This window comes from Rhizophagus irregularis, chromosome 3 (genome assembly GCF_026210795.1).
Source record: "Rhizophagus irregularis chromosome 3, complete sequence".
In the NCBI taxonomy this organism is placed as follows: domain Eukaryota; kingdom Fungi; phylum Glomeromycota; class Glomeromycetes; order Glomerales; family Glomeraceae; genus Rhizophagus; species Rhizophagus irregularis.
Window position 1 is genome coordinate 2583632 of NC_089431.1, and position 17727 is coordinate 2601358.

The 17727-nt window shown below is 30.1% G+C and overlaps 4 protein-coding genes across 4 annotated transcripts; 3 read left to right on the plus strand and 1 right to left on the minus strand.

Annotated features, from left to right (window-relative positions):
* Positions 1-65: 65 nt before the first annotated feature.
* Positions 66-1585, minus strand: OCT59_020627 (ribosome biosynthesis protein; the record flags this gene model as incomplete). Its single annotated transcript, XM_025317660.2, has 8 exons — positions 1487-1585; positions 1301-1410; positions 1112-1215; positions 919-1031; positions 525-846; positions 355-456; positions 232-280; positions 66-136 (listed from the first exon to the last, which is right to left on the minus strand). Exons 1-8 carry the CDS (start codon positions 1555-1557, stop codon positions 66-68), a joined length of 942 nt encoding a protein of 313 aa, XP_025177903.1. The 5' UTR covers positions 1558-1585.
* A 108-nt stretch (positions 1586-1693) lies between these two features.
* Positions 1694-5939, plus strand: OCT59_020628 (N-acetyltransferase 10; the record flags this gene model as incomplete). Its single annotated transcript, XM_066149309.1, has 13 exons — positions 1694-1798; positions 1874-1965; positions 2030-2201; positions 2272-2394; positions 2474-3079; positions 3159-3827; positions 3903-4004; positions 4084-4158; positions 4229-4354; positions 4420-4834; positions 4909-5132; positions 5217-5557; positions 5633-5939. 13 exons carry the CDS (start codon positions 1694-1696, stop codon positions 5838-5840), a joined length of 3258 nt encoding a protein of 1085 aa, XP_065990227.1. The 3' UTR covers positions 5841-5939.
* A 905-nt stretch (positions 5940-6844) lies between these two features.
* Positions 6845-9297, plus strand: OCT59_020629 (uncharacterized protein; the record flags this gene model as incomplete). Its single annotated transcript, XM_025332057.2, has 8 exons — positions 6845-7398; positions 7480-8031; positions 8107-8176; positions 8252-8586; positions 8664-8840; positions 8913-9020; positions 9086-9200; positions 9274-9297. The coding sequence occupies exons 1-8, from the start codon at positions 6911-6913 to the stop codon at positions 9295-9297; spliced, it is 1869 nt and encodes a 622-aa protein (XP_025177901.1). The 5' UTR covers positions 6845-6910.
* Positions 9298-16105: 6808 nt separating this feature from the next.
* On the plus strand, positions 16106-17709 carry OCT59_020630 (uncharacterized protein). The gene is made up of 2 exons (XM_025317656.2): positions 16106-16736; positions 16831-17709. Exons 1-2 carry the CDS (start codon positions 16124-16126, stop codon positions 17574-17576), a joined length of 1359 nt encoding a protein of 452 aa, XP_025177897.1. The 5' UTR covers positions 16106-16123; the 3' UTR covers positions 17577-17709.
* The last annotated feature ends 18 nt before the right edge of the window (positions 17710-17727 follow it).

The window sequence follows — 17727 nt, forward strand, 5'->3', positions numbered from 1 at the left end:
TGCCATAATGAAATTATATTTTATCCGAAGCTCTTTTAAAAAAGTTCGAATGAATCCAAATGAGTTTACCAGGTGGGTAATTCGGAAATAGACTGTTCGTGCTCATGTTCATATTCAACTTCAACATATGTTCCACCTTTAATTGAAAATTGTTTTTTTAGTTAGAAATGTTATTATCAGATTAACAGATGTATCAAATAATCAAAGAAAAATTTCAAATGAAATGCTCACGTTTTTTCTTTTTCGGTCGAGGATCTTTATTTATAGTTCTTCTCTTGCTCTATTAACATAAAAAATTATAAAATTAGGGTGTTATCTAAAATTATTAAAATTGCAAAAAAAAGTTTTCTTTACTTTGTTATTCTCTTTCGCTTCGATTTCTTGTTCCTCCTCTTCTTCCTCATCGTTATCTATTTCTTCAGAGCTTTCTGTGTCACTATTCTCCTCTTCGTATTTCTATGAATGTTGATTATAAGCATTTTATATATGTATTAATCGAATAAATATTTTAAACGGAAATAAACCTCTTGATGATGCTCGAGAATATCTTCTAAATCTTCTAATTCAATTTCACTATCATTTTCAACAAATTCATTTTCAACTTCCAAGTCTTCAACTTCACTTTCACTAGTGATATCATCTTCTGCCTCAACTTTATCACCTTCCAAGACTGATCTCCATACGTCTTCATTAACATTGAGTGGCGTGTCGCCATATGCTTTACTTTTTAGACGGTTAATCAATTCTTTTTCAATAGTTTTATCCAATCGTGCTGCTGCTTCAGCTTTTCGTTCTCTTGTAGCCTCACGCCTCTCAACTTTCTTTTTGATACCAACAAGTTTCGGTCTTTTGAAGAATTTAAGAAAAATAAATAAATTAAAAATAAGTAATTTGAAAAAGAGCAATGAATATAATTACCGATCTTTTAATCTTAATTTTCTCATCCGTATTAAATATTGTGTTATTTTGGTTAAACGTTGTTTACATTTATGAATCAAAAAATTTGGCCAATTCATTAATTCATTATCAATCTATAAATTTTCAATACAAAGAAATCTGATTTTACGAGTTATAAAAGTTTAAAATCAAAAGTTAATAAAGTTTAGCATACCTGCTCTAATGCTTTAGAATAATTTTTTGAGAATTTAACACGTTCCCACATTTTAGCTGGCATATTTGCCCGATCAGGAATTTTTTTGTACAAATAAATTACACCTAAATTTATATCATAAAAAAATTATAAAAATTGAAATAATAATAATAATAACAATAAACAAGGTAAGCTTAGTATAATTAATACCATCAATCTCACGAACTGTTGCATATTTAGAATTAGCTAAAGGACATGATTGTCTACTACAAAACCCTGTAACATTATATTCATTTCGACAAAAGTTCTGGGTTACAGTTCTAAAAGGAAAATTTCGATAATTGAACAATTAATAAAAGAAAAACAATGCTAAATAAACGACTTAAAAAAGCTTACTTGACTTTATAGGAACAAAATTGTTGATTTATGATTTGCCATACAATTTCGTCTGACATCTTTAATAGCATCTAAGGTCAAAAATTTTTTGATAAATTTAGATTAGGCAATGTAAATTTTGGGATCGACAGATATAAATTAGGCAGATCAGCAAAATTTTACTGATCGATAAAAAAATTTTCGTTTTTTTTTGTCTTTTTATGAACTATGAAGAAAGTTATAGATTCGAGGATAAATACATTGGTAAAAAATGGGGTACAAAACAAACATCGTACCTTCTTTGTCGTTGTTGGGGATAAAGGCAAAGATCAGGTACGTAATTTATTTTATTGTTGTTGAACACAATATTCGTTAAATATAAAGATAACAGTATAATTCTCTGTTTAGGTAGTAAATTTACATTGGTTACTTTCACAAGCTCAAGTTACTGCACGACCTTCAGTTTTGTGGTGTTATAAGAAAGAGTTAGGGTTTAGTAGGTGAGGAATCCTTTTCTTCTCAATAGTATTCATTAAATTTCTAACCTGTTGTTCTTTTGGTCAGTCATCGTAAGAAAAGGGAGGCAAAGATAAAAAAAGAAATTAAACGTGGCATAAGAGAGCCCAATACAGAAGATCCATTTGAACTATTTGTTGCCGTAACAAATATTCGATATACATATTATAAAGAGACACATAAAATTTTGGGTAATACATATGGAATGTGCGTATTACAGGTATGGTATATTGCTTTACAAGGTGTCAAGAATTTCGATTCACTTAAAATTTATAAACTTTTAATGTTAGGATTTTGAGGCATTGACTCCAAATTTGTTAGCACGTACTATTGAGACAGTAGAAGGTGGTGGTATCATTATCATATTATTAAAAACAATGAAATCATTAAAACAATTATACACGCTAACAATGGTTTGTTACTATTCTTTATTATATTATTTTATTGTTATTGATTTATTATTCAATAATATATATTTATATGTCTTAATAGGATGTGCATTCACGTTATAGGACTGAAGCTCACGATGATGTGACTGCACGGTTTAATGAACGTTTCATTCTCTCACTTGGGTCGTGCGAAAATTGTTTAGTTGTTGATGATGAATTGAATGTTTTACCCATTTCAACTGGTAAAAATGTTAAGCCATTATCATTAAAGACTGCAGAACATTCATCAACAGAACAGCAGGAATTAAAAGAGTTGAAAGCATCTTTAGCGGATACAGAACCCGTTGGTTCTTTAATTGCACCGGCAAAAACATTAGATCAAGCCAAAGTTATCCTCACTTTTATTGAATCTATAAGTGAAAAGGCTTTGCGAAATACAGTTTCTCTTACTGCTTCTCGTGGACGTGGTAAATCTGCCGCACTTGGAATTGCAATTGCTTCTGCTGTTGCATATGGTTATTCAAATATATTTGTAACATCACCCAGTCCTGAAAATTTGAAGACTTTATTTGAATTTATCTTTAAGGGATTTGATGCTTTAAAGTACGAAGAGCATTTAGATTATGATATAGTTCAATCAACAAATCCCGATTTTAACAAGGCTATAGTCAGAGTAAATATTTTCAGACAACATCGGCAGACTATTCAAGTGGGTGAAAAGAGATCCATTCAAATTTTGTATTTCTATTTACCCAAAACATACGTAATTATACTGACCAGATAAACAGTACATTCAACCACAGGATGCACATGTTCTTGGGCAGGCCGAATTAGTAGTGATTGACGAAGCAGCAGCCATTCCTCTTTCTCTTGTAAAAAGTCTAATTGGTCCATATTTGGTATTTATGGCTTCAACAATAAATGGTTATGAGGGAACTGGGAGGTCTCTATCCCTTAAACTTATTCAACAACTTCGTGAGAAGTCTAAAGGTTTTATGGGAAAAGAAGGGCGTACAGATGTTTCGGATGAGATTGCTATTGTTGGTCGCGATGGAAAAGCTGAAAGAGAAGTAAATGGGGCAACAGCCGGTGGTCGTGTACTTCGAGAAATAAAACTAGAAGAGCCGATTAGATACGCTTTAAATGATCCTGTTGAAAAATGGCTAAATAAACTTTTATGTTTAGACGCATCCATCGTTTCTAAAAATATTCAAGGCTGTCCACATCCACAAAAGTGTGAATTATATTATGTGAATCGGGATACTTTATTTTCTTTTCATCCTGTATCAGAAACTTTTCTACAAAGGATGATGTCATTATATGTAGCAAGTCATTATAAAAATTCACCCAATGATTTACAATTAATGTCTGATGCTCCAGCTCACCATTTATTCGTTTTGCTACCACCTATAAAAGAAGGTGATAATTCATTGCCAGACCCATTGTGTGTTGTCCAGGTAAATAAATCTATTTACTACACATTGTTCGACTATATTTTTAGAATATTAGTAATATTGTAATTTTAATGTAAGGTGTGTTTGGAAGGTGAAATATCCAAACAAACAGTTTTAAATAGCTTGAGCAGAGGTCAACAACCAAGTGGAGATTTGATTCCTTGGTTAATTTCACAGCAGGTTTTTATGATCTTTAAATGTCTATCGATTTTATTTAGTGTGAATAAATATTATACTAATTTCGTTGCGTAATAATCAGTTTCAAGATGATGATTTTGCGAACTTATCGGGAGCTCGTATAGTTAGAATAGCAACACATCCGGACTACATAAAGGTATTATTGCTAATAGATTCTATTTACACATTTATTTTAACTAATATATAATGTTAAAATAAATTTATAGATGGGATATGGATCTCGATGTCTAGAATTACTTACCTCATTCTATCAAGGCGAATTTTCTGCATTGAATGAAAATGAGGATTATCATCAAGAGAATATAGTTCGAGTTGATGATGCTGAATTAGAAGTAAGTACAAGTTATCTTAGAACAGATGTATAAAAGAAACTTGTGTTGACTTATTAATTTACTAGAATGCCGATCTTCGTAATGAGGAAATTAAAATTCGAGACCCTCGTAAAATGCCTCCTTTACTTTTAAAACTCTCAGAGAAACGTCCAGTAAGATTACATTATTTGGGTGTTTCATTTGGTTTAACTTCTCCATTGCACAAATTTTGGAAACGTGCAGGATTTATTCCTCTTTATATTCGACAAACTCCTAATAGTTTAACAGGAGAAAATACATGCGTTATGCTCAAGGCTTTGAAATCTGATGATCTTGTTACTACATGTGATCCTGAATGGTTGGCAGCATTTTCAAAAGATTTTCGTAGGAGGTTCTTGAGTTTGTTGTCATATAGTTTTCGCAATTTTCCGAGTGTTTTATCACTTAGTATTATGGAAGCAGTTGATGCCGGAAATGAAAGGGCAAAAGAAATAACACAGCGTATGTAATTTATATATGTGGATGTAAATATTATATATTTTTTAATATTCATATTTATTTTGTATTCAATTTAGCGTTTAGCAAATCCGCTCTTGAATCGTATTTGTCTGTTTATGACTTGAAACGACTTGAGTCATATTCTAATAATATGTTAGATTATCATGTCATTATTGATTTACTCCCAACCATAGCATATTTATACTTTAACAGACAATTGAGAGATGTAAAATTATCCGGAATTCAAAGTTCGATATTGTTGGGTATAGGATTACAAAGGAAAAGTGTTGATGACATAGAGGTAACATATTTGTTTATTGTGCATGAATTTATTTCATTTACATTACATGAATAAAAATCTAACACTAATTTATTTAAATTATAGAAAGAATTAACATTGCCCTCAAATCAAATCCTTGCTTTATTCATTAAAATAGTTCGTAAATTTTCTACGTATTTTCGATCATTAGAAACAGAAGCAATACAAAAAGAAATTCCAGATGAAACAACAGTTTTAAAGAAAAAAAAAGGAGTGGAAAAAATTTCTAATCAACAAATTAATGATAATGAAGAATCAACAATATCAAATCTTAATGAAAATGAAGAAACATCATGGGATCCTGTATCTAAGACATTAGATGAAGATTTAGATGAAGCTGGTGAAGAATTTAAAAGTCAAATGATTGAGACTCAAAGAGAATTAATTAATTCATTGGACCTATCAAAGTGATTATTTACTAAAGTGACATCTTTTAATTATTGAAAGAGATATTAATAAATTCAATTATATGTTATATTTAGGTATGCAATAAGCGGCACATCAGAGAACTGGGAAGAAGCACAATCAAAAATTGCTTCAGGAAAGCAAAACATTTCAACGATCGTTAGTATAAAAAACTCGGAATCTACGAAAAAACGTAGAGCGACGGAGACTGCCGCAGATATTGTAAATAAGGAACATAAAATGTCAAAAAGAGGAGGAAAAAAATCAAAAAAATCAAAGAAATAATGAAATTTATTATTATTATATATTAGTTAATTTAGTTAATTAAAATATAACAGATAACGAATAATTAAAAAATTGAATACCAATTCCAATTTCATAATATAGACCTATATTCATTCTGCTTTTTTAATTTACAGTATCAGTAATATAGTGAGTATTGCTAAATATCACTGCTGCTGGTGATTGTCGTCACCTTACCAGAATTAGAGTAGAATTTGGGAATTAAAATGTCATCCCGTTAATATTTGCTAATGCTGGTGCGGTGAAATCCCCTGTGGTGAGATTTAGCAATGCCCATTTCGGCCAAAAATATTCATAAAATGGCTGAAATGTGTTTATTTACGGATTGACGGATCGCAGCTCTAGTTGTAATGAAGACAATCACATACCCATGTGATTTAAGTCTATAAATTTTTTTTTTTTGGAATATCTATCAATACATAATATAATAAAAAAAAATTGTCTTCAAAAATATGAATTTCATCCGGATCGGATGAAAAATAAATCCGTTTTTATTTTCTCTTTTTTTTTTTATATTAAATAGTAATTTTTAAACTACTAGATTGTGCATTGGCCATTGGGATGCAGTCTTATAGTATATAAGAAAGAAATTTAACATTTATTAATTAAAATCCGTGTATAATTGCCAAAATGTGCCCTTTCGAATTAACGATAAATGTGATATATGCTATAGTAAATGTAGTTTATGCTTTGCTACATTTAAATACTTTAATTTTGTATTCTAGATTTTACCATACGCAATAAAATATTAAAATCACACAAAAATCATCAAATTGGCTTGTTTAATGTCAATGATTTATTTGTCTATTTCTTCTGCGCCCGCAAATTTTAAATATTATAGGATCGAATCTAATCCAAATCTCGATCCGATCCGTGTGGAACACTACTACTGAATAATCATGTATCTTTATTCACGTGGGTGAAAATATATTAGATCACATGATTCGTATTTAAAAATTAAGAATAGATCAAAACTGAGGTTGAATATCTCATTTTTATTGCAACTTGATCAAATTCTAGTTTCAAATCTGTCGATTGTTATTATTATCGTCATGAAGAATGTTAATGATAATGTTTCAATAAATAATGAAACTAAAAATGGCTCTAATGCATTGATTAATATTATCACTAAACCGGATAATGTTGAAGAGGTTGCATCCCTTTTAGAGTCATACTTCGAAGGAATCACTAGTCAAAACACAACAACTCAAACAAATGATTCACAAGTTTATCAGAAATCAACCGTCGTAAATACACCTATCGAAAATGAACCAATTGAGTTTACATTACAAGAAGATCTCGCTCTAAATGGCCGTAACTTTGAAAACGAGTTAGCAGTTGAGGAGGAACCAATAGATTCTAATTCAATATCTGAATGGTCTCTTAATGTAGGGGAACCAACGGAGTTAATTGTTGTGAAACAATTTGCTGAATCATTTGCAGCCGCGTTTGAAAATGAAATTGCAGAAATAACAAACACTCCTTCGAGTTCGAAGAAACTCACAAAAACTCAATATCGCGAAATCGCAGAAAAATGCAGGCAAGTATAAATGAATCTACGTTTTTATAGGCATATATTTAATTAACTATGATTACTAAACACTTTATTAATATAATGTAGCGTTCAAGAATGTTTAAAATTATCTAGTCAATTCTTTGCAGACCCAACTTTATTTAGTCTTCTTCGGCAATATTATTCAATTGATGGTAACAAAGCGCAGAATGGAGCGAATTCTGGTTCTATTACTTTACCTCTATCAAGTACAGGAGATACCGAAAGAAATACATCTCAGAAAAAAAACAAGAGCGGAGGTGTTGTAAGCCATTCTCGGTCATCGACAAGAAAAAGAAAGGCAGTTTCTGACGAGTGCAATGTACAAGGAAAAGGCGGACAAGAATCACCTCAAAGTAATAAACGGATTAAATGCCAAAATTGGAAGGATGCTACACAAGATTGTTCCAATAGTGCCGCATCTTCGTCACAGTCTGGAATTTCAAATACTATTGTTCCAGTAGTACCAATTTCTGCTATCACTGCTGCTGCATCCAGCTCAAAAGGTACAAAAACCCGCAAAGATATTGATTCAAGTGAAAGACCAGAACCATCAGCCATGGAAAAGAGGTTTTGGGAAATGGCAGCTTTATTAGATAATTCTCCTTTGGCTAGTTTAAAGTAGGTGTAAATTCACTTGTTATAGAGATTTTGAATGCTTCAATAATATTCAATTTTATTGTTATTTAAATGAAGTCCGAAATATCGAGCTTCGGCGCCAGCCAAGAAACGCAACGATTTGAATTATGTTTCCTCAATAACAAGTGTATGTATGTTGTTTTACTTATTAAATAAATCTTATTTTAATTATTAAATTGTTTTCTTGTAAACATAAATTTAGAAGAAGTCCGATACTATTAAGGAAATTGATACTAGTGGTATTCCTGAAGTTGTCCTATCCGTAGCATTTTATAATCAAAGTAATCCTTTAAACCGTTCACAGAACAACCCTCCAAGCCGTACCCAAGAATTCTTAGTTCTTGGAAGCCAACCACTAACAGCACTGAGAGATGCTTTTTATTGTGTTAGTGACTTTTATAAACAGGAAATTTCTGAATTACCTGCATCAGTAAATGCTTTGAATTCACCTGAAGAGAAAAAATCAGGTGGTTATTTCTTCATTGAAGACGTGTTTTACAATGATTGCAGAGATAAAAATGCATTGGACTATAGCAAGTATGTATTTTATATTAATGATTTTATCATTTAATCATTTTTATAAAAATTTCGATTTAAAATTTCTCGATTGATAGGACAATTGTTGAATGGGTAAATAAAAATGAGCGTTACACTCATCCAGGACTTGGATTGTATCAAAGAAAAAATATGGACGAAGTAACATTTAGTGACCTTTCGATAAGGTTAAATCAACCTTATCTCTTTGTTCATAAAGGAGATTGTGAACATGCCATAGTATTCACAGATTTGAGGTATGTATTTGTATAACTGTTTTCGTGTAATTATATTTATAAGCAGATCTACCATAACTCTTATATTGGTAGATTATGGCATACAGCTGATGGTCTTGATGCAAACATGTTCCCAAAGGCAATATTTAAATGTAGGATTATCCGTCATAAATGTCGCATGTGTATTACACGGCCCGCAACGTTAGTATATTATGCCTTTTTTGTTAATTTTGTAAAGTCTCTAATAATATTTTCATAATCTATAGACTTGTATCAATTAATGATTTTATGGCTGGAGAGACTCCAGCCTATTTTTGTGACAAATGCTATAATGAGTATCATTATGATAGCAATTCGAACCTATTGTACGATAATTTTAAGGTAATATATACATATATTGTTTTTATTTTTAAGATTTCTATATTGTGTTATTCATTTAAAATATTTAAAACAGGTATTTCGCTATGCTCATGACTGAGATTAGAACATTAGATTTGAGAACTTTGGGGTCTCTCGATTTTCTGCTTCTTTGAAAACGTTCCATAAGCATAGTATAAACATTGATAAAGTCAATCATTTAAACCATCCTCTGTTACAACCTCCGGACAAAGCTGGCAGGTCTCGAACATAAATGATAAATCTGTCAAAAGTGTGCAATAAAATTTATTAAAAATGTAATGTTAAAATAAACGACCAAATTATTGTAGGTATAATGTTTTTATTAATGGATATATTAAAAATATTTTTCTAATTTATTTTGCTTACTCTCTGTTTTTCTTTATTTAATTTATTAAAAAAAGTGTAAATTAACATTTTACATGTTATTTATAAGCATTTTTAAATCTTTAAGTAAACGTTTTTATTAATATTAAAATTTTATTTGTTTCTTTGTTTCAAATAAATTTGTTTATCTAGACTTAACTAAAAAGTTGATATTATTAATATTAATATAGTCAAATCTTTATATTGTATTATAACCTACACCCTGACACCCCTTACATTTTCTTTATTTCTTATTATTTCCATTATTATTATTTTTTGGAATATGTTCTAACTCATTATTTCTTTAATGATCATTACTATTCTCTTTATTGATAGTTTAGTCCTTTTGAAGTAATTCTTGCTGTTTTTTGTCTATAAATGTTTGAAGTAATCCATTTAATTCATTGTAACAATTTAATTTTTAAAAACTTTTTTTGCAATTTCTAAAGACCTTCCATATTTTGCTTTAATTGAAACTATATTCTTAATCAAAAGAAACTTACCCGATCTGATAAAATCCAAAGGGAAAACCTACAAAAAAAAGTAAAGAACTGAAACGGTTAGTTTGTTTCTTTAATAAAAAAAATAAGTTTTGAAAATTCAAAATTTGTCCACCCATCCAATAAAGTCTGAAGGGGGAAATCTATAAAAAAAAGAAGAAACAATTAGTTTAATGTTTCTTCAATAAAAAAAATTAAAGTTTCAAAATATATTTGAAACTTACCCCAGTTCATTCAATATTCTTTTATATCTTAAGAAGTAAGATCATACAATTGTTATAAAAACTAAGAATCAGAAGAAATATGCAACAGTTACTGTATCTATTGATTTTAATAAGTGAGTAATAGAATTATAGAATCAAGAAATTTGAACTACTTCTTTAAGAAATCTTCCTATCTGATAGTATTCAGTTAACTGGAATTTTTAATAATAAAAGAAATGAAAATGATTTTAGGTTGTGGTTAAAAATATATTTAGAACTATAACTACTTTAATATTATATCCTGATGACTCTTTCCAATTATTTATCTTACATATATAATGCAAAACTTTTAAGGTAGTTCAAGAGAGTAAAGCTAAGTATATGCATTTACACTATATCATATAGAATATTTCTCAAGACCACCATTAATGCAACAGGTTTTAATCAATGGTAAAGAAGAAGAGGTTAATTTATCTTCAGTTTCAGCTTTGAAATATAAGCAATTTCAATAAATCTTTATCAAATTTTTAGACTTAACCTTATAGCCCATCTGTCCCATCTACTATAATATACTTTTTTTGACTTTATTTAGATAAGACAAATAGTTATAGAGTTAAGTGAAGATGTTAAATGAAGTACAGTAATATTTGGCAATATGTAATATAAGGGTGTAAAATGTAAACTATACTCAGATAATATTTAGCATATTGGTCCACTTCAAATCACATATTTAACCATCATGTTATTTATCACTTAAATATAGCATTACATTACATGTAGTATTTCACTTAACAGAATACTATAGAAAGAAGTATAATCAAGTTAGCATGATGAATAAAGTATGGACCCTATGTAATAGTTTACTCAAGTGATAAATAATATGATAGGCCAAACATATGATTTAGAGTGGACCAAGATGCTATTTATTGTCTAAGTATAATGATAATTTACACCACTTATGTTATACTTACTTTACTTTAGTAATTTTTACTATTTCTAATTGAAGCAGATAACTATTTGATTTTTATAAATACTAGGTTTATGATAGCTAATGAATTCTTCTTTTAACTTACCATTAACATAAAAATATAAAATGTTCTGTAGTATACATGCTGTTGGAATGCCATAATTATAATTTAGGATGCCATAATTCATTCAGTTTATATGTAATTTACTATGTAAAGTGCCAAAATAATTTGAGATGCTGTAATTGAATTTGGGATTTTATTTATAATTATGGCAGTCCAAATAATTGGACAACATGTATAATGTTCTGGTTATTCCTATCCAAATGATGCATAATCATATTTGAAATATTAAGAGGTTTTAGAAAAATTATAAAATACCAAAAAGGTTAACTTTAGATAATGCAAAAAAAAATTGCCAGATAACAATAAGGGAAAATGTCTTTCCAGAATTTATATAAATAGTTCATTACACTTAGAATGGTGTTGTACTAAAGTCATGGCATCCATATTGTGCAGATCTGCAGGAAAAATTCATCAAACTCTTAAAACTGCTAAAATGATTGCGTTTAATAAAGGTGGTGATTAATTCAGTGTATGAAATTCAAGTCAAATACTTTTTGTGCAATGCGCAATAAAAAGTCACATGCAATTTGCGCACCTTATACTGTATCTGCAAAATCTTAGTTTTTAAATACAGTTCACCCTCGCTATAGTGAATTTTTATATAGTGAATAATTTGCTATAGTAAAGAAAAGCTCAGGTACGGATTTTCTATATAAATAATAATTCTTAATACAGTTCACCTTCGCTATAGCGAATCCCTTACTATAGTTAATCTTAACCTTCAGCCCATGAGCTTCACTATAGCGAGGGTGAACTGTATAAAATTTTATAATTATAAATTGTGCTATATGCAAACTATAATTTGTGGAAATTAAAAAGTAGGTTGCGCTCTGCAAATTTCGCAAATATTTCAATAAATATATTAACAGTAAATCCCATTTGCAATGGAAATGTGTCAGAAATCATGAATGTAATGCAACACTTGATAGTATAGTATAAAACTCAAAATTCATGGTGTCCATATTGCGCAGGATAAGCTAAGAATACGCTAAGATGGTTGCAATTAATAAGGGCGGAGATTGTATTTCAAATGAATATATTAATGGTTCATCTCATTTGTGGTGGAAAGGTCATGAATACTTGAAAATGTAAAAAATCGAGATTCATGGTGCCCCATATGTGCTGGATGTAATCGGACCATTGAGGATATGCAAAATTTGGCATAGAAACGCAATGGGAACTGTCTTTCGGATAGTTATAAAGATGCGCATTCTAAATTAGTATGGAATTGCTCTAAAGGACATATATGAAATGCCACATTTGCTAATGTAAAATATCAAGGCTCATGGTTCCTTTTTGTCAAAATAAACGTGAAAGTATGCCGTGAAATTGTAACTAACTATTCAGTGGACCACCATCAGAAAATTGCTGGCCGGGTTTCTTAAAAACATCTAAGAGGGTTACAACTTGATATATTTTATCCAGAATATGGTTTCGCGATCGAAATGCAAGGAGAACAGCACGAAAAATTAGAATTCTTTCATAGAGGCGATCCTAATAATTTTATCAAACAGCAAGCTGGGGATCAACTCAAGAAAGATTGCCTTTGAAGTATGTTTGGTATTACGAAGACCCATCTTCGAGAATTGGGTCTTATTGAGTAAACTCAAAACTTCAAATGCTTTTGCAATTCGTTATTATTTTTTCGAATATAATTTTATTCATCTGGAATTACACGAAAAATCTTTCTCAGACACACAAAACACAACAAATTATTATGAGCAAAGTCTGATAATCGTCTGCGCAAATTAAGGTGGCTTAGTTTGAAACTTTTCTGTCGCACAGGGTCTATTGTATGACGGCAACTGATGTGATTTTATGATTATTATTTTTTTCATAAAAGAACGATAGTTTTTCTTCTTGCTCTTCTAATAGTCTTCTATTATGACTGAAACAGCGGGTCAATTACTAGGTCACGTCGGTCCAGTTTGCCAATGGATCCCGCAAAATTCACCCAATCCATCTTCAACAATAAGTATGGACAAATATATATTTCTAACAATAAAAATACGTAATTTTGCATGAGAAAGATTTTCTAAGGTTGTAAAGGCGGGTTTTTCGGGTAGGTTTCGTAAAATAGCTGCTTACCCACAGTTTCCAGACAACGTGAAGGAATGGATCGGATTCATGCGAAATGTCAAACTTACTGCTGCTGGTACGCAAACTCCCCTTCCAGGAGGACAATTCCCCATTGGATTCACAAGTGCAGTACCTCTCAGAGTCGAAGACGAGACAAAGCTCGTTTAGGAAGTAATGTTTTATTGCCTGTCGAAGCGTTATTAATACCACAAGGAGCATTTGTTGCAGCACCTGCCGGATTTTTAGGTGCTTCTGACTATGTTTTATGCACTAATAATTACACAGTGGCCAAGATGCCGGTGGAAATGAAAACGCGCCACAATCTTAATTTATGCGGTTATCATTTCTGGCAAATTTATCGATATAACGACCGGCGTGGAATAATGAATCCAAATTTTAGTGACCAGCGTCGAAGATTCGATCCAAATTTTAGATTTAAGAAACGTATCCTATCGCAGATATTTAGTGAAATGGCCTGTAATGGCCTCCATTATGGCATTTTATCAAATTATAGCGATACGTACTTTCTTAAGCGAGAAGAAACAACTCCAAACACCCTGTATGTTTCCCGTGTTGTTCGACCCACTGATACTGAACCAACTTTACGCCAATGCGTTTACTATATCAGCCAACTTGCCATTAATGATAATGTCGGTAATAGATTGGGACGTGTAGTGCTTGACAGTTATTCATCTAATGACGATGACGATGATGATGATGATGATGATGATGATGATGATGACGACTCTGATTATGACGACCCTGATGATCCTTATGACCCTGATTACTCTGATGACAATTCTAGTGATGATTATGATGATGATTCTTCGGGGAAGAGGAAGAGAAAACAGATTCCATCAGCAAAGACTAGTAGTAAAAAAAGTAAAAAAACAATTGCCAGTTCATCCAAGGTAATCGCTACTGTAGATGAATATATAGGTGGCGGGTCTTTCGGAAAAATTTTTTCTGGATATTATGATAATCAAGCTGTGGCATGGAAGACATGTGACGCATATAAGGAGCAAGAAGAGATGAAAACGCTAAAACACGAAGCTCATATATATTCTATTTTGAAAGAATGTCAAGGTACAATTTTTTTTCATTCATAATATTTTCAAACATTATTAACTCATCTATTGCAATATTGATATTAGGTCGTGTTGTTCCATGTTTGTTCTACAAAGGTTACATTTATGACGGATATCTTTTTGCATTAGCGTTGCAATTAATTGAGGACTCCCGTCATATTGATCCGACAAGACTCACAAAAAAGGAAAAAAAATTAATAGTCAATCAACTCAGGGCAATACATAATTTTGGCGTCTTACACAATGATATTTCTGCGAGTAATATACTATATGAGCCAAAAAGTCGCAATTACTTTTTTATTGATTTTGGCCTAAGTGAGATCGTGGATAATGAATCACCAAAATTGCGCAAGGAAGAAAAGAGATTAAAAAATTTTTTACAACTTTAACCATCTGGATGTATAGGACTATACCGCATTATCGCACTAGATGAAGAATAAATAAATTTTTATTACTGCAAGCTACAATGTATATATAACTTTCATCTTAAATCATAAAATGTAATAAACCATGAAATAAATCATATATTTTCACAACTTATTTTTCCAATGCATATTTATTAAATATTAAAAGTGAGTTAGAAAAGAAACATATGATGCTATCAAAGAGGGAGTAAAATCTGTAAAGTAATACATGAGAAAAATTTAAGACGATGTATAGTGGGAGACATCAATATGTTTCAAATTAAAAAATTTAAAAATCCGTCTCTGTAATTCTGGCTGAAATTATTAATTTTAGCTAGAATTAAGATTCTTATTTTATGACTTTATTAGAATTAAGCTTATATTCCAGCCAAAATTATATGACTGACCAGAATTATATGTTTCAGTTCTGAAAATTAGGCCGCTCCAAGCCAATTCTTTGTTTAACATAACATAGGGGTCCCAATCTAGGGAACGTACGCACTGGCCGGAAGTTAAGTTTAACGTTATCACGTGTAAGTGCATAACTCCCAATCTTGGGCCAGTGCGTACGTTAATATCGTACATATGATGCGTACGTTAAGGAACCACTAATCTAATTTTGGTCAAAATTTTGACCAAAAGAGTGAGCAAAAATTTTGGATGATAATTCCGGCCAAGACTTAAAGATTTGTCTAATTGGCCTAAATTACATGTATTTTTTTTACATAAAAAATCCAAAAACAGGGGGGTTATGTTACGGCCTTATATATAAAATACCTAATTTTACAGGTTAATAACTTTTGATTTAGATAACCAAATAACCTCAACGTCATTTATTAAATTACGTTGAAATATGTTTTAAAAATATATTTACTCAAAAAAATTTTTTAATTTATTTGATGAATTGTTGTGTCCCAAACCGTACGCCGCGCCAACTGCGCGGATCCAATTTCCATCAATGAATTCATTTCGAAATGATACCATGATACCATAGAAAAAAGATTTTATTCAAAGTAGTATTAACCCGAGGCCTTAGGATAGATAAATTTCGTAATTACATTTTTGTTCAATACCAATTTGTGGAATCAGGTACACGATCACGTGCTTAGAAAGCTTATCACGTTAAAAAGTTTTAAGTTTACAGTTTACACTTCTTTTTGAGCAAAAAAATTAAACAATGCATAAATTACAATATGAATATACTGGCATACGAAGCAACGGGGAGAAAAAATATGCCATATTAGATCCTTCAAAAAAATATTCAGTAATTTCATTGAACAGATTAATAAAAGATGGTATAGATATAAATAATTTATCATTAAAGTCGATTTTTTTACCCGAAGAAACGAAAGTTGTAGTTAAAGTAGAATTAAATCTTTTAATTGGAAAAGAAAGAATTGAAGAGGAAATTTTGGTTAATCTTTCAGAAGAGTCAAAAGAAGAATTTTACCTGGGAAATGATTTTTTATCATCTTATTCAATAGAGAAAATAGGCAATTCAACAACAAAATATTATGAAATAGAAACAAACAAAAATTTTTATTTTTCTGTAGAAGAATGTGAGAAATCCCCTAAAAAATTGTTAAATTTTTTTACTATTTCTTTGATTATTGCAGTTTTTGCAGTAATTATATTCAATTATCAATTTATTACGGATTTATTATTGCCTTCAGTAAATGATGAAAAAGGTATTATGCTACTGACTAGGCAGTCCTCTAATTTTAATTTTAGTGAATTTATAATGAATGCTGAGGAATTAGGGCATGAAATAGATTCATTTAAATTGCCATGTAAGTTTTTTGTAACAAAATAAATTACTTTAATTAAACTTATATAACTTATAATATTTTTCTCTTTTTTTTGAAAAAAAAAAAAAAATCTTAGCAAAAGAAATGATGAAACAAAATATTAAAAATTGTTATAGTTTGGCTAATAAATTTGACCAAATTATGGTAATTCGTAACACCATACCTCAATTAAAGAAAAATCTTAATGATTTTGCCTCAAGTTTGGAAATCGCAGAAAATTCCTATGTGAAAATATATGGTGATGGACTTTGGCTTTTTTTGGTATTTGAGAAATGTATTAAAAACATTTTGGATTATATCTCAAATAAGTCACTTATGACATACATTCACCGCACAATAGATTATAATGAAGAAAAAAATCTTTCACGATCTATTGATGTTTTAATTGAAGCTTTAAAGACCTTTTGTTCTTCAGTAAAAGAAGCTCGCGAAGCTACATTAAAAGCGGAATCATATAGTACTGATACTCATAAACAAGTTATTGAAGCAAGATCTGTTCTTAAAGGTAATCTTAGTACTTGGAATAAAATTAGTAACTATGTTAATTCAATAATTGATAAAACTGGAGGGGATAGTTTAATTATTGATGATAAAATAGCAAATATAAAAAATACCTCTGATGATTTGAAAGGAATTGCGAAAGGTTTATTAAATTTTAAGGAAAATTTGGAAAAGTATTCAAACGTGTTTCATAATTTATTAGCTAATACGGGATCTTTAAAACGGCTCGAATGGAATGAACATGAAGTTAATAAAACTACAGAGCTTCTGAATATGATCAAAAAGAATCACGAAAATTATAGGTCAAAGTCAAATCATTAATACGTTTGTGATGCCTGATATTGATAAATATGAACATTGTTAATAGTAGAAAAGATATTTTTTTGCTTCTTTATTTTATATTTTTGTAGTTTTTTCCTAAATAAAATATAAAATATTTTATCCCGTGACCGAAATTTTATAATTTATTGAT

Excerpts from the sequence above, each read along its gene's own strand:
- OCT59_020630 (XM_025317656.2), top strand. The coding sequence starts at position 16,124 with ATGCATAAATTACAATATGAATATACTGGCATACGAAGCAACGGGGAG. Across the intron at positions 16,737-16,830 it reads AGATTCATTTAAATTGCCAT|CAAAAGAAATGATGAAACAA; the intron begins GTAAGTTTTTTG and ends AAAAAATCTTAG.